General features: G+C 37.4%; 1 protein-coding gene across 2 annotated transcripts in view; it reads right to left on the bottom strand.

Moving 5' to 3' along the window:
* LOC309395322 (bifunctional heparan sulfate N-deacetylase/N-sulfotransferase 3) overlaps positions 1-16,269 on the bottom strand; it is an 83,426-nt gene that overhangs the window by 44,910 nt on the left and 22,247 nt on the right. For both annotated transcript variants that reach the window (XM_081959441.1, XM_081959442.1), the window contains exons 3-6: positions 10,736-10,823; positions 7,326-7,480; positions 4,785-4,970; positions 44-172 (exon numbers count right to left, since the gene is read on the bottom strand). In XM_081959441.1, coding sequence (XP_081815567.1) covers positions 44-172; positions 4,785-4,970; positions 7,326-7,480; positions 10,736-10,823 — 558 coding nt within the window. The remainder of the gene's footprint in view (positions 1-43; positions 173-4,784; positions 4,971-7,325; positions 7,481-10,735; positions 10,824-16,269) is intronic.

Here is a 16,269-nt window from a genome sequence, read left to right as displayed (position 1 = left end):
ATGCTCATCAATTGTCTTTGTTCAAATAACTTAAACTACTTACTGGATTGAGAACTACTGTGAAAAATAATTCCCCGCCTTGTATACTTTTGTTTAGTTCTTTTGGACCACCAGGATACTCTTTGTAGAAAATTGTATGAGTAAAAAGGCCACAGGTTTGTCGAGGAAGAACCTATAGAAGATCATATACAATAACAAAGAGAAAGAAAAAAAGTGCATTGTCTAGTTTAGAATAAGCAACACTTATTTTACATGAAAAAGGTAAAGATTTCCATGTTCAGACATATCTGAATCTAGGGCACAGTACTCATCTCCGTTTCCTGTTAAGGGAGCCAGAGTTGTCCGAATATATTTTCTGTAGTTATGTGGCCAGTATGGCTAAACACCAAATGTGCACAGAAGTCTATTATCTTCCCACTGAAGTGGTACCTATTAATCTACTTGCATTTACATGCTTTCAAACGGCTAAGTGGGCAGGAGCTGGGGCCAGTAATAAGAGCTCACCCTTATAATTCTCCTCTGTAAGTCTTAACTATATTTTATAGATTTGACTATTATTTTAATATTGTTTCAAAACATAAGACTACACAAAGTAAACAGCACATTTGTCAGGAAGAATGACCATGAAATACAGATCATTAAAAGAGTGGGAAAGAAAAAAAAAGCACCATTCAAAAACATAGTTTGCAGCAGATATATATATGCATATAGTAGATATGCCTACAGCTGCCAATTTAAAAATAATTGTTAGTCTTTTAAATAAAAATAAAATAAATTCCAGAGCATTATATTTAGATGATATGTTTGCCTGCACTCTCCAATTATTAACCCTTGATGGACAACTTCAAAACCCTTGTTGCTTTCTCTTTTTTTCCATCCCTTTGTCTGATATTGGAGTTCAAATGAATAATTATTTTAAAAAGATGTCTATCTACTTGTCAGTAAAATAACACTTAAAATATAGGATTCTTCCAACCAGCATACTATTCTCTGCCCGTTTTATTAAAGAACGGTTCACTACCTAGGAGGCCACTAGATTATTCCACAACAACCTGCCAATATGTATAGTGGAAATATAACATTTTTATACTGTAGAGGACCTACATGAAGAGGTGTTGTGCCCAGCAGGATCCGTTGGAGCTGCTGAGGGAGTCAGATAGCGACAAACCCTATGAGTCGGCTATGGAAGAGATGGAGGACCCTGGGCAGGGTTCAGACCCAGAGCAGGGACTAGAGAGGCTGGTTGGCCACCAGGAGGCGCCTGAGGCATGGAGTAGTAGGGAAGATCAAAGGGAGTTTGTCCCTGATGCAAGATTAAGAAGGGTGGAGAAACGAAGGCAACAGCTGCTCCGGAGACAAGCTCCTAAGAGATAATCAAGCCCAGGTGGTTGTAGCTTGGCCCCTCCCAAGAGTGTATATAAGAAGGGACTTTGGGAGGAGGCTTTTTGCAGGACACAACCGTTCATAGTAATCTGGAGAATTCTTTGTCTGATCTGCCTGTGTTTCCGTTCCTAACAAGCTGGAGAAGCTCTTGTCTGTATCTGTTGGAGTCTGGGTTGCTGCCAACGTCTTGCCTGTGAGTCGTGTTTGGGCTTTCAGCCAACAAGATTATAGTACTGTAAATAAAGTGTGGCAAACAGCTAAGCCTGTGTCGGTGTTCATTACCGGACGGAGGGGGGTCAGAACACAGATAGATTTTAGGTATACCCAGTGATTTTTTTTTTTAAATAATTCTTTAGAATTGTTTGGAAATGTTGCAGTTGTAGATTTTCCTGGAAAATCAGCACAGATCCCACAAAAGAAAATGCTAACTCAACTTTTAAGAGATCTTTGACAGTGTCAACTGGTATATGGACTTTTCAACTTTATGCACCTGGCTTTTTAAAAGCCTTTGACAAAGTTCCTCATAAAAGTTGTTAAAAATACTTATAGAGTTTCCTGAAAATATCCTTGCTGCCAAAAAATTGCTATCTTATAAGTGGGAAGAAGTTGTTTACTGTGTGATTTTCGAGCTATGGCACTTTCTAAATTGGCTCCCACTTTCAAATTATTTAGAAATAAAATTTATCTTTTAAAATGTACCTTTTTCATGAAGCTTTTAAAAAAACAAATTATGCTGGATTTATTATTATATTTTATATTATTTTTATTATTAGATACTCCAGTGTTCCTATCAATAGAAAGGTGGCATATCAATGTAATAGGAAACAAATAAAATGGAAGATTATCAAAAAAAAAAAAATCTGGATAACTAATTGGGTAGGAAGAAACAACACCAAAGAGTAAGACTAAATCAGCAATTTTGTTCATAGAAGAAAATATTGATTCCCAGGCTTTTGGACTGAGACTGGTAGTTTTAAGATTAATTTAGGATTAAATGAGGAGCAGGCTACATTTGTAGATACTATTCAGGATCGTAAAACAGAAGGACCTCTTCACTTGGGAAAACAAGTGAAGATCATTTAACTGTAAACAATACAGATTGGGACAAAACTCCAAATACCTACTGATGATATTTATAAATAACGAGGAAAAAAAAACTTGAGTCCATAGTGGATGGCTCAACAGAGTTTCTGACACTATGTATGGCTGTTGTGAAAATCAGAAATTCCGTGATTCCATGGTAAGGATAATTAGGAATGGGACGAAAATAAAACTGCCAATACTGTCACACCCCTGGACATTTTGTGCTATTGTATCTCCTTATCTGGAATAATTTGAAAAAGAATATAAAAGAACTGAAAATGATACAGAATCTAGCAACAAAAATAATTAAGGAGCTTGATAATTTTGTTAGGAAAAACATCAGGGAAACAATTAGGATTCCTCAGGCGAGAAAATGGTAATTGGAGGTGGGGAAACGTGATTAAGTTGCATAAAATCACATATAGCATATAGAAAATGGACAAAGCTTCATAGAAAGACAAAGGCAATTTATCTGATAGTTTGAAAGACATCTATGAAATTAATCAGAATTGTTTTTTGCAGGACTATAGAAATTATCTAGTACCATATGTAAATCATATTTAAAGAAGATAATAAACTGTCCCTTGGTATCCAGATATTCTTGGCCCATAACCATAACCAATACGTAAATGTATTAAAATACATTTATTAGAAAAAAATAGTAATTCTAGCAACATTAGTACTATTACCATAAAATAAGATAGACCCCAACCACTTTCAAACATAATATTTTTTTCATTTAAAATATGAATATTATGTAGAAATATAACATAAGCCTTATATTAATCTATTATTTTAACTTTCTATACTTGACAATATTTTCCATATTTTTAATATTCTAACTCAATATCCTAAACACTGATGTAATAAAATTAAAACATACACACATACGTATATAGGGTTTCCTGCCTAGGCAGGGGGTTGGACTAGAAGACCTCCAAGGTCCCTTCCAACTCTGCTATTGTATTGTATTGTATTGTATTGTATTGTATTGTATTGTATTGTATTGTATTGTATTGTATTGTATTTATACTCAGATTTACACTAAGGCTACCAAACCAGGGGTGAGATTCAGCTAGTTCGAACCGGTTCGGGCAAATCGGACGTTAATTTTGCATCCAATTCGCTGAACTGGTTGTTGCAAGGACTGTTTAGCCCCGCCCACCCTGTCCCTCCCAGGAGTCTCCATGCAACCCGTTCATCATGCCAAGTTCAGGGCCCGCACGGAGGCTGTGAGAGGGAGAAAAATGGCCCTCCCAGAAGTCCGGAAACAGGCCCATTTTCAGCTTCCGGAGGGCCACTTTCACCCTCCTGGAAGCTTGGGGAAAGCCTCTGGAACCCGGGGAGGGAAAAAAACAGACCCACCGGAAGTACCGGAAGTATGAAAACAGGCCCATTTCCGGCCTCCAGAGGATCTCCGGAGCCCGGGGGAAGCCATTTTCACCCTCCTGGAAGCTCAGGGAAAGCCTCTGAGGCCTGGGTAGGGTGAAAAAGCCCTCCTGCCATGGCGCAAGAGGCTGAATAGGCCATGCCCACCATGGCCACGCCCACCCAGCAACCAGGCAGAGAACCAGTTGCTAACAGTTTTCAATCCCACCCCTTTACCAAACATATTGCTAACAGCAATGAAATATTTAGAAAGGTATCTGGATTTGATCTCAAAGTGCCATCCCATCAATAAACAGGCAGTTTTAAGACAGACGTTCCCACTCATAATCCTTAAAGTTAACATCATCTTCTTCAACTGAGTACAGAATCCGTGGTTAGTTAAAAAAAAAGATGGTTGAACATTCAGCTCTAGCTGTTTCTCAGCAATACTAGCTGCATTTTGACAGGTTTAAACATTTCAAACCATCTATGAAGCCATTTTAACATAAAGGATATTTGAAATAAATTACAATCTGGTGGTAGGGCATAATAAACTAAAAATAGCTCTTCAGATACAGTGAATCAGTGGTGGGTTGCAGGCTGTACGCCCCGGTATGTTCTGTTCCGGTACTCCGGAGGGCCCACTCACCCACCCGAGGTCCTTACCGGTCTTTTAAGTCTTTGGCGCTTCCGCACATGCGTAATACAGCACCTGCGTGGTGATCTGCTGAACAGGTAGAGCTTCACGGAGGTGCTAAGATGCATGTGCATGCGGGCGCACTGCACACATCCATGTGGACACCACCGGGGCCGTTCCAACCGTACCGGTTGGAACGGGATCCAGAACTCACCATTGTAGTGAATGTAATATAATGTACGCATATTTCTTATACTGTTTTGTGGATGACAGTCATCAGAAGAGTCAGGATAAAACAAAAACAATAGCTCACCATGATGCTTTTGTGAATGAAACCTCTTCTGTACCGTGCAGGTTTTAAATGTGGATATTCTTCTGTACTGGTGATTTTGATATTCCAAACTTTTTTCCAGGCATCATAAAGTTGAACATGGACAGGATACACACCGGAATGATGTGGAGCCACAGCATATCCCATATCAGTTGGGATGCCATGTTCCTGAAACAGCAAAATAAAATCCTATGTAGCATAGGAAACAGTGCACACATATGAGCACATCCAGTGGTAGGAATCAAATTATTTAACAATCGGTTCTCTGCCCTAATGATTGACTGGGTGGGCGCCGCCATGGTGGGTGGGGCCAGGGGGTGTGACAGGCATTTGGCCTCCCTGCAGCCTTCTGGGAGCAAAAACGAGTTGGAGGGGGCTGCACTCTTCTGCCCCATTTTGGGCCTAGTAGGTCTCCCTGCAGCCTCCTGGGAGCAAAAAATGGGCGTGTAGGAAGGGGTGAGGCAGGAAGGGGTGGGGCTAGTCAGCAATTTAACAACTGATTTGTCCAAACCAGCTGAATCCCACCACTGAGTACATCCTCCTACACATGTATGAACCTATCCAAACAATGTAATTATCCAGGTCAATTTCAAGACCTATATGCAAAAGCTTATTTAGCTTTACATATATATTATGTAAAATTGTTTAAAATCCTTTTTATTTTGGTTTTTAAATATATTCAGAATAGGAAACACGAAAGATTCCAAAACCTGCAACAAAGATCAAGCTGACTTTTTTCAGTTACTTTATTTTACCTACTGTCCTTCCAAAATACGTACACTTCCTGTTTTATCTAGGATATGTTATAATATTTTATAGGCTTTCTGATTTCTTTTTTCTAGCTCCAGGAACTTAATTTAGCTCCAGTTCAACAAGCACGCGAGCCAGATTTCTCTTTCGATGTGATCATGTGAAATTGTATAATATTTATAGATGTTTTCTATCAAAACATCTATGCTAATATGCAAATGAACCCCTCCAGGACTCCTTGCCAAGTTTTGCAGCTATTGGCTTGGCAGCTCTCCAAGCCAGATAAGGTCTGGGGCTATAAATCCTTCCTTGAAAGACTTTGCTGGATGTGAATGAGCAGAATTCACATTAAATTAATAATGGCTTCCAAAGCTAACAAAGGGGTTTTTGTCAGGACAAGGAGTTCTCATGCTCTTGGGAAGCCTAAGTCAGAACATTGTCATCTAATTCCAATTCAGTTGCTCCAAATGACTATCAGCAGGATCAGCCTCAATCAAAGTGATTATTTATTGATTCTTTGGAGTGTCATCCATACCATGCTTCTGAAGTTGACTCTTTAGCATCAGAATCCTCTATCCAAGTTCTCTGTGACAAAATTTAACCAACTGTTTCATCCAACTACGTCCATGGAACATATATGGCATAATTCCTGTGATCGCAGAGATGTGATTTCGAATATGCGTGTGTATGTATTTTCGCACACAGGCAAATGCCTTGTTCTTGGCTGAGGAACTGAATGATTTGTTGAGAATGTTAGACAGATTGTCTGATGCAATAAGGCATATGGACTTGAAAATTAATGTATTAAGAACTTAGGAAGTTGTGTTTGACAGGGGAAATGTGGTCATAATTACAAGGTGTTTAAACATGATGAAAAATTATACTAACTATAATCTATATCACTATACGAATCCATCTATCTTGGGAGAGTGATTACTAAACATAAAGTTAATGGAGGCAGAAATCAGTGTGGATAATGTGAGGAAAGTTTCTCAAAGTAAGTTTAAATGATTGTGTGTAGGAGAGTACTGCTGTTCACTTTGTTATCACCTATCAATGGGTGAGGAACTGAATATAGATTAAATATAAACTAAGTGATCAATACGAAATATTCATTTTGTGGGAATTTGGATAATACAGAATGAGAATGAATACTGAATCAAGTAAAAATACGCGAAAGAAGACCGAATGGATCAAGAGGAAAAGGAAGACTAAGAAAATTATAACTGATGAGAAATTTGTAGGAGTAAGAAGTTCCTCAAAAAGGAAGAAGTGAGAAGTTTAAAGGCAACTTATGAAATGGCGTAAGAATGTGGTGGAAAAAAGAAAGATATGAAGTGGTTTAATAAATGGTGCTGCGGTATTTTAGGGATGAGTTAAATTACCTTTTAATTTTCTCTTATTTTATGCATTTAATTTATTTTGCTCACTGTTTGTCATTCTGTTTCAGTACGATGCATAGTTCTGCTTACTTCAAAAGGAAGCAGTGTGGTGGGCATGCATTTGTATGGACAATTGTTTTAATAAATCTGTAGTCATGGTCACTTAAATGTTAGGTACAGATACTTTGTAATATAAATATCTCTGCTCTGTAATTTTGTTATTTCATCCAGCGGCAGAATAACCAAGCTGGAGTTGAAAATCTTGATAAACTAATTAAAGTTATATTTCAAGACAGTCTCAACTTTTAAGAGGCAATGCTTAATTTAAGCACTCTGTATTAGTTACATATCATTGCTACTATAAGCCTATGATTGCATGAATTTTACTCACTAAGGCAAATTTTTTGTTGAGAATCATCTGCTCCACTAGTGACGATTCATTATGGAACAGATGAGGTTGCATGTGACTCCACATATGAGGAAACCACCAGAACTCATCAACAGACCCCAACAACAGGTCATCTCCTTCATCTTCTTCTACGGTGCCTGTAGGAGTAAATAATTTATTAAATAATATTCCCATTTTTGAAATAACTTTGTCACAATTACTAGGAGCATGGCAAACATTTGAATTGCAACAAACTACAGCAGGAAGATGAAATTAATTTTCAAATTCAAAGCAACTATTCATAAGCAATCAGGTATTTAAGACAGAATGCAACACGTTTGATCATGTTACTCAAGGCAGAGTTTAAAGTAACAGTGAGTCACCTGCATATACATCCGGTTTGTACTGCATTTTGCAGTCTGATCTTGATTAGGACAAGCATGACTTGAAAATAAGCCAATTTAATAGCAGTCATAACAGAATGCTAGTGTATTTTGACACTAGCAGTTCCATTGACCTACATTAAAGTCAAACTGTGTGTTTAATGAATAAGACATTAAATAATAGATCAAATAACATCTAGTGGAGGATATTTTATATTTATACTGATTATTAAATTACTATAATTGCATTTTTATTTAATAACTGATTATATTCTGTTCTATGATTATAATAGACATTCCTACGACTGAATTCCTATTATGGTGATAGACATCTTTCCTTGAATAATTACTCAGAAGTAGTAAAAATTAGGGCAGAACCATAAGCCACTGAATGATAAATATACAATTTAAAAAGAAGATTGGAACAAAACAAAGGCTATACTTAATTTAAATATGCATATATAATATTTGCATATTAAAGCAGTAGACATGCTTAGTTAATCACTAAAAGGTATAATTTGCAAGCATATTTACAGTGTGTCACAACTGCAGGTGTCTACATTATAATTTAACATATTGGCTGTACCTGGACCTCATAGATATTAGTTAGGTTGTTTTATAAATGTGTTTTAACTTTGCCTTAAATTTTATTTTATTTATCATCTAAGATTGTGTGTGTGTGTGTGTGTTTGTGTTTGTTCACAGAACACTCTATGACTTCAATAAACTAAAGTGAACCGTGAAGAGTAATTATAACTACAAGTGAAAGTGAATATTTTGCTGAAGCAAATTGTTCCGCTAATTTACATGTCCATCTCCTGGGTAAACTTGATATAATTTATGTTTACACTTAAAATATTACATTTTTACTACAAATCTATTTTACTTCTCTTGAGGTCTACAACTTGCTAAAATTCATATTCAGCAGTGCTTGTTATATATGTTAAGAATATATTGATTATATATAATTCCACAAAATTTTTATATAAATAAAACAAAGTTTACTACTGTCACAGTATAATGAGCAAAGTTTATATTTTTAATACAAAAGTCTGACTTTAGCCTTATTAAGTATTAATATGAAAAGTCTGCAATATATACATCAGTGACAACATAGATCTATAATTTTTTTCCTATAAATACTTTTTTTTTAAACTACCATCTTCTTTCCCAAACTTAATACAATGCTTCCGGTCAAAAAGAGATATTGGAGCGCATATGAAAAACAGCTTCTGAAAAGGCCATTTAGCTCTTTTTTTGAGAGATGAATGGGCTAAGTTTATCTTTAAGTACAGTGGTTAATTTACAAGTTGAAATGACACCTCAGAGTAAATCACAATGTGCCTCAGCTTTAAGTAATTGCTGTATTCTTAAACCTTAATGGGTGACTCTGTCGTATTCATTAATTAATGGTAAAGGTTCCCCTCGCACATATGTGCTAGTTATTTCCGACTCTAGGGGATGGTGTTCATCTCCGTTTCAAAGTCGAAGAGCCAGCACTGTCCAAAGACGCCTCCATGATCATGTGGACAGCATGAATAAATGTCGAAGGCGCATAGAATGCTGTTACCTTCCCACCAAAGGTGGTTCCTATTTTTCTACTTGCATTTTTACATGCTTTTGAACTGCTAGGTTGGTAGAAGCTGGGACAAGTAATGGGAGCTCACTCCGTTACGCAGCGCTAGGATTCGAACCGCTGAACTGCCAACCTTTCTGATCGACAAGCTCAGCGTCTTAGCCACTAAGCCACTGCGTCCCTAATTACTTATTAATTACTTTTGTTTAAAAAGGATTGAAAGGTTGTGCAGAACGTTGAAATCACATGCATCCATATTTTACAGATTTCAACACATATTATTTTACGTATCTTATATACTATCTATTCCCAGTCTCTTAATTGGCTGTTCAGAAAGGAAATGGTAGTTCAGGCGGACAAACTGATACACTGTAGCTGCCTGCCTGGGATCATTATGTTTTAGTACATTAAAACCAATGACTCTATCACAGAACAATATGGCCACTTCAGGGATGAGGCAACTTAAAGAGATACATTCTAAAATAATTGCGTACATGTACAATTTCAGAAGTCCCTAAGAGGCTGAAATATTGTCTGTGTTCTATATATGATGTAAATTAATTAAGTCCTTTATGAACTTCTCATCATAAACACTAAATCGTTGCTGTGATTTTGTTGCACAATCACAATGACTTATTTTTTGCATGACATAAACATGGTATAAACAACAGCAACACTTTTATTATTTATAATAATGGCAGACAACTATGTTGTTCATATATTTTATTTGCATTCCAGAGTAAAACAAGTCATCATTGCACTGTTTCATCAATTCTTTGTACAATCTGTTTTTTTATTGAACAAAGTTTTATGAAACAAATCAGGGAATAGATTTTCTACGAGACCTCCCAAGTGTTCATATTGGGTCAATTTTTCAATATAAGAAAGCTTGTCCCAGCTTCATACCCTGAAGATATGTTAGGTTAATTCCTCAAAATATTTTTAAGCATGGCTGATATGAATTGGTAAGTCTACACATCAGCAGAGTATCAGGTTATTAAATCAGGTTATTAAATCCTGAGTTAGAAATCTCAGTTGTCAAGTGTGTTTCTTTTTTTGCCCCTAGAACAATTGTTTAAGAGAGATCTTTCCATTGCATTTCTCTACTATTTTCTAGCATACTATCTACACTATTATTATCCACAAAAAACTGCTTAAACATGGTCCATGAGCTACTGTGGAATTATGGCTATACTGCTAGAATGTTAAAATTATGATATTCCTATGGATAATACAACAGTCCCACAGCTAAGTACAACACCGTACATAAGGATGCTTGTTAATTATTATTTTTTAGTTTTATTCTGCTGAAGGAATTTCTCATTTTTGTTCATGCTCCCAAAAGTTCTCTCTTTCATTTTGTTTAATAGAATAAAGTAAATCCACCCAAAAACAAATTCCAATTATCTACAGTGCACAAACGGAAAATAATTTTACAATGTTTTTTTTTTTACCTGTGTGGTAAAATTTCCCTGAAAATCCCAGATTGAAAGTAAAATTTGCAATTTGAGCTCTCAAGAGGTTCTGAGTATCCAGTAGAGCCTGAAATAGAATTGAAATTAAAATGCATTAGATACATATTAAATGCAGGCCACCATTTTTTAGAGCTGCGTAATAGAAGCAAACTGTTCACCTTCAAAGCATCTTCCAAAAAAAACTTCCTAACCTCCACATCTGATTGAATACCAACAATTCAGATATTTTATTTTTATTTAGCTTGATTTTTCTTGTAGACTACCATGATCAGCAGACATTAAGGAAGAATTAAAAATGAAGCTTGATCTCTGATGACATTTCTTTCTGACGAACACTCTGAAGAGTATTTTAGCAATATCACTTATATACCGCTTCACAGTGCTTTACAGCCCTCTCTAAGAGGTTTACAGAGTCAGCATATTGCCCCCAACAATCTGGGTCCTCATTTTACCCACCTCGGAAGGAGGAAAAGCTAAGACAACCTTGAGCCTGGTAAGATTCGAACTGCCAAACTGCTGGCAGCCGGTGATCAGCAGAAGTAGCCTGCAGTACTGTACTCTAACCACTGCGCCACATTTTAGTCAAAATTAAGTAGCAATGAAAAAAGATTGGAGATTGGTAGACAAGATACCAAGATCTACTTAGAGAGAAAAAGACCATACATAAATAGTAACTGCCAAACCCTATAATTTTTTTTAATACTTTCAGATATTACAAAATTAAATTTTGGCATTAGTTTAATTTTATTTTTCCAACTACAAATAAGGTTTGTGTGTTTAAAAACAAAGCCAAGTGTAAAGCCATATGAAATTGAAGAAGAAAAATGCAGCTGACTTTTATTCTTGGAATAGCATTTCAAAACTCTCCTAATAAATAAGAAGCAACAAAATCAGCCTCTGTTTGCAATGGCCTCTCTAGGATTTGTCTAATAACTTTAGGAAAAGTGTAATAACCTTAGGAAAATTTCTGCTTTAAATAAAGCACCAGAGGCAAATCCCGCAACAATCAATCGGTCATTAAAACGCATAGACTTATGCTGATTGTATGGAATTTTCCCATTTTCTGGGCTGGGAAATCACATTGGCTGCATATACCACACTGACCAACTTATGCCTGTAACATGCCCAGTGTTCCGGGTAATGACCACCGCTGAACTAGAAATATAAAGTTGAATTTTATTATTGTCTTTGAAGACTATATAGGTAATTGATGCTAAATCCGTAGTTACCAATCAGTATTTGACTGACCTATAACTTGAACTCCTAATGAAGTGCAAGACACTAATTAGAAAGCTATTAATTTTCACAATAAATAAGTTTCTTGAAATGTCTTTGAGTATTAGTAGCTCAAGTTGGTAGTTATGTTGTTGGTTTGAGCTCCGAGCTTGGAGATTTGGTTGCAAACAGTTCATCCCTATTGGAGGAGACATCGTCAGTGCGTTTTGAGTTGTGCTTGTCTGGAGGAGTACTGGCCTTTAAATATCTTTCTGAGTCCTGGTCTGGTTTCAGATTCTGAATGCAGCATATAAAGACCAACAGCCATGCTGCAAACAAAGTTATAATGCGACAGATCACAAAAAATCAGACCACATCACACGCAGCCAATCAAATCAACCCCAAAACCAGACCATCATATCATCAGAAGAAATCTGAACAACAACAACACTGATTTACTTCACACAGATGATACTTAAAACCAAGGACTATATCTCAGCCAATCACACAACCTGAAATCAGACCAGGACTCAGAAAGGTATGTATTTAAAGGCCCGGCAGGCACAATCCAAAGGGCACTGAAGATGTTTCCCCGAATGGGGATGAAACATTTGCAACCAAATCACCAAGCTCGGAGCTCAAACCAAGAACATAAACAAGTTTCTGATGCCAACGTCAATCTTACTTTTCTCTTGCAATTAGTAACTTTGCCAAATGCACAAGATTTAAAAAAAATAAAATAAAGAAAACTTTCAGATTACCATACATGATTTTAAAGCTGTGAAAAACTTTACCAATTGATTCTTAATTTATACAATTAAGTAGAAAGCAGCATGCAGTAGTATCTTCAAAATAGGGGATACTGGTCCCTTAGAAATTATATTTGTAATAGACAAGCTTAGTTAACATTTTAGTTGTTATGTCTCTGATTATTTTCTGGATGACTTGACATTTTACTTGTCATTTAGATTCTAAAATCAGTATGTTAAAACTTATGAAAAATATAGAACAGCAGATGGCATGGATTATTTCACTGTTTCTCTGTGACTGCCTCAGAACAGGAATGCTTTCATGTGGGGGCAGAGAAAGAGGGACGGAGAAGAGACATTTCATTTCTAAATGCTTTGGAATATTCAACGTACGTTCTTGAGATACTTTATACAGGTAGTCTTCGGCTTATAACAATTCATTTAGTCACCGTTCAAAGTTACAATGGCACTGAAAAAAGTGACTTATGACCATTTTTCACACTTAGGAGTGTTGCAACAGCCCCAGTTTTGTATAGTGGTTAAAGCCCCAAGCTAAAAACTGAGAGACCCTGAGTTCTAGTTCTACGTTAGTCACAAAGTTAACTGAGTGATCTCAGGCCGATTGCTTCCTCGCAGCCCTAGGAAGGAGGCAAGAGCAAACCACTTTCCAAAAAGTTTGCCAAGAAAGCTGCGGAGAGTTGCCCAGGCAAACACCAGGAGTAAACATATGCGTGCATGTGCATACATATTTACACACACACAGAGAGAATGTATTTAATTCAATTGGACAGTACTTGACTTCAACTGATTCTGGGTAATTCACAATTAGTAACATTAAAAAGCATTACAAACTAAAAACAAGATAGCATTTGGGCACGGTATACAAATAGGAAACAATAATAGCACGCACAGCAAAGTGACTCTATCAGAGGTGGGTTGCTACTGGCTTGGACTGGTTTGGCCGAGTAGGTAGAACTTGGCCTGTCACGGCCCAAAACCAGTTCTCTCGGCGGCACCGTAAGCACCGCCATCTTGTTTTTTGCTTCTGTGCATGCGCAGAAGCTTTTTTTTTAGTACTGTGCGTGCACACGCACGAAGCATGCGAAGCAGCAGTAGCAGCAGGCAGAACCCACCCCTGGACTCCATAAATCTCACCCCAAAGCTGGGAGAACAACCAGGTCTTCAAGGCTCTATGGAACATCAAAGGATGGGAGCCTCACAATTTTCGGTGATCCCATTCTAAAGACCAAGTACCATTACAGAGAAAGCCTGTTTCCTGGTTGGTTTCTATAAATGACTAGATGACATTGTTTAATTGAAAATACCAGAAATATTCCAGCTCTGCTGGCTTGTGTTTGTCGGATAGAATTTAGGGCAGACATGATTCCCCCAAGTAATCTGGCCCAACATGTATAGCTTTATGACAGGGGTGTCCAAACTTGGGAACTTTAAGACTTGTGGACTTGAACTCCCAGAATTCCCCAGCCAGCCATGCTGGCTGGGGAATTCTGGGAGTTGAAGTCCACAAGTCTTAAAGTTCCCAAGTTTGGACACCCCTGCTTTACGAGTAATAACCAGAACTTTGAATTGCAACTGGAAGCACTTTGGCAACCAACACAATTCACATAGCGTATGAATTTTGGACAAGTTAAGCCTTCTCAGGGAATTTCAAGGACAGTAAGACATTGCTATAATCAAATCTTGAGTTGAGAAGGTAATGCGTGACTGTCCTCCCAGTTCAGGAAACGGTTCAACTGGTAGACTGTGAGTCAGGCATGAAATCCTCTTATTTTCACTACCGGTTCAGTTAGTGGGAGCGTACGCGCAGAAGGTCAGTGATGACATATGGGTGGATGGGCGGAGCCTCGCACCATCGCCACTACCAGTTCACCTGAACCAGTGTGAACCAGAAGAATACACCTCTGCTGTGAATCCAAGAGGACCCCCAGATTGTGCCCCAAGTCTTGAGTGGGGAAGTGCTACCCCATAAAAGCTATGAAGGGAAAATCCTTGAATCGGTGGGGAGGAGGGGGGGCTAATATCCACTAATAATCAGTCTAGGTGAGATTAAGTCAAGGTTGTTACTTACTTATCCAGATTTACTAAAAGGAAATAAAGAATTTAAACTGAAGAATAAGGATATACTTAAGTTGTTTGGAAATAGTACTTACTGTAAGCTTTCCTTTTTGGCATTCCCGCTGAATTTGTTATAGTTAGGTTTGATTGCTGGATTATTTGTTCCTATATCTTGATAGCAGTTTTAAATACGCCTGATTCATTTATACATTTTTTTTAAAAAAAATCTAAATTCTTTAAAGAAGAAGCCAGAGGAATGGAAACCAATTACGGCAATGTAGGCCAGTTATCGCTAACCAATGTTATTGAATAAAGCAATGCAATTAACAATCCTGCCTTTGAGATTTTATCTGCTTTGCCATTATCAGTTCTTGGGTTCTGCTCACTACCTAAGATGATTTAATTATCCTGTTGCTAAAACTCATTAAATTCCTTAATTAAAGGTTACAAAAATTCTCAGCCAATTAAACAAGAACTAATGAGCACCCAGTTGTATTGCATTTTTTTAACCACCCCAATATAGTTTGATGATGTTAGATTTAAGCTGGAGATAAGATAATATTTAATCTATTTCATAAATAAAAACACAGTTCTCCAATTTGAAAATGCACACAGGTCACAAGATTTCCATTAGATATTTCACAATATTTTAAACTCATTTTCCTATCTGAGTAACTTGAGGAAAGAAGCAAACCTCTACCAGATCACAATATGTGTGTACTGACCTAGACTTCCTTAAAAAGCATGAAGCGAAGTCTTGGTCCTGGCAAAACCTCTTTTATTTACATGACTGTGAATTCCTTTCATTCAGTCAGCAAGGCTTGGCAAACAGTCTTTCAGAGGAATATTTATCAACACAAACCTTATCTCACTCAGAGAGCTGCCAGATAACTAGATTCAAATGCAGGGTAAGGCAACACTTGGCACAGAGCCTCTTATAGTCACAAACAGAACTTTCCACTCTTGAAATGACTGAAAGAATGAATTGTTTCAGGCAAAAGCCCACTCCCTCTTTGCTCCTCTTTTGTTTCCTATAGAGGGACCAAGTAAAACCAAAGTGTGGTTTTACTCCCAAGTCGACCCTGCTTTCTTAGTTGTTCTTGTCTTCTGGGCAGCTCTGCGCATGCACACACTGGGAACAGGCTCCAGCTGTTCCTCTGCCTCACAGCTGTCTAGCTCCCTCTCTGCCTCTGATGCAGAGCCCTTGTCTAAGCTTCTCTCAGCCCCCAGGACTGGCCCATGTTTCTTCCAACCTTCTCACAGTCTGATTCTGCTGGCCGCCGGCGGGCCACAACAATGTGTGGACTGCTGACTTTGATTTTGTGCACCCAGGCCCAGTCCTCCTAAAACAATTTATTTTTGTAAAGCCTTTTCTCTCACACAGACAACCAAATATTTTTGAACTGCCCACAAGCAGGATATGGGGATGTATTCCTTGCTGGATGTTTTTATCCTACAACTGCCAATTGGATG

Source organism: Natrix helvetica (genome assembly GCF_964273705.1).
Source record: "Natrix helvetica genome assembly, chromosome: 7".
In the NCBI taxonomy this organism is placed as follows: domain Eukaryota; kingdom Metazoa; phylum Chordata; class Lepidosauria; order Squamata; family Natricidae; genus Natrix; species Natrix helvetica.
This window is presented reverse-complemented; position numbering and strand designations above follow the sequence as displayed.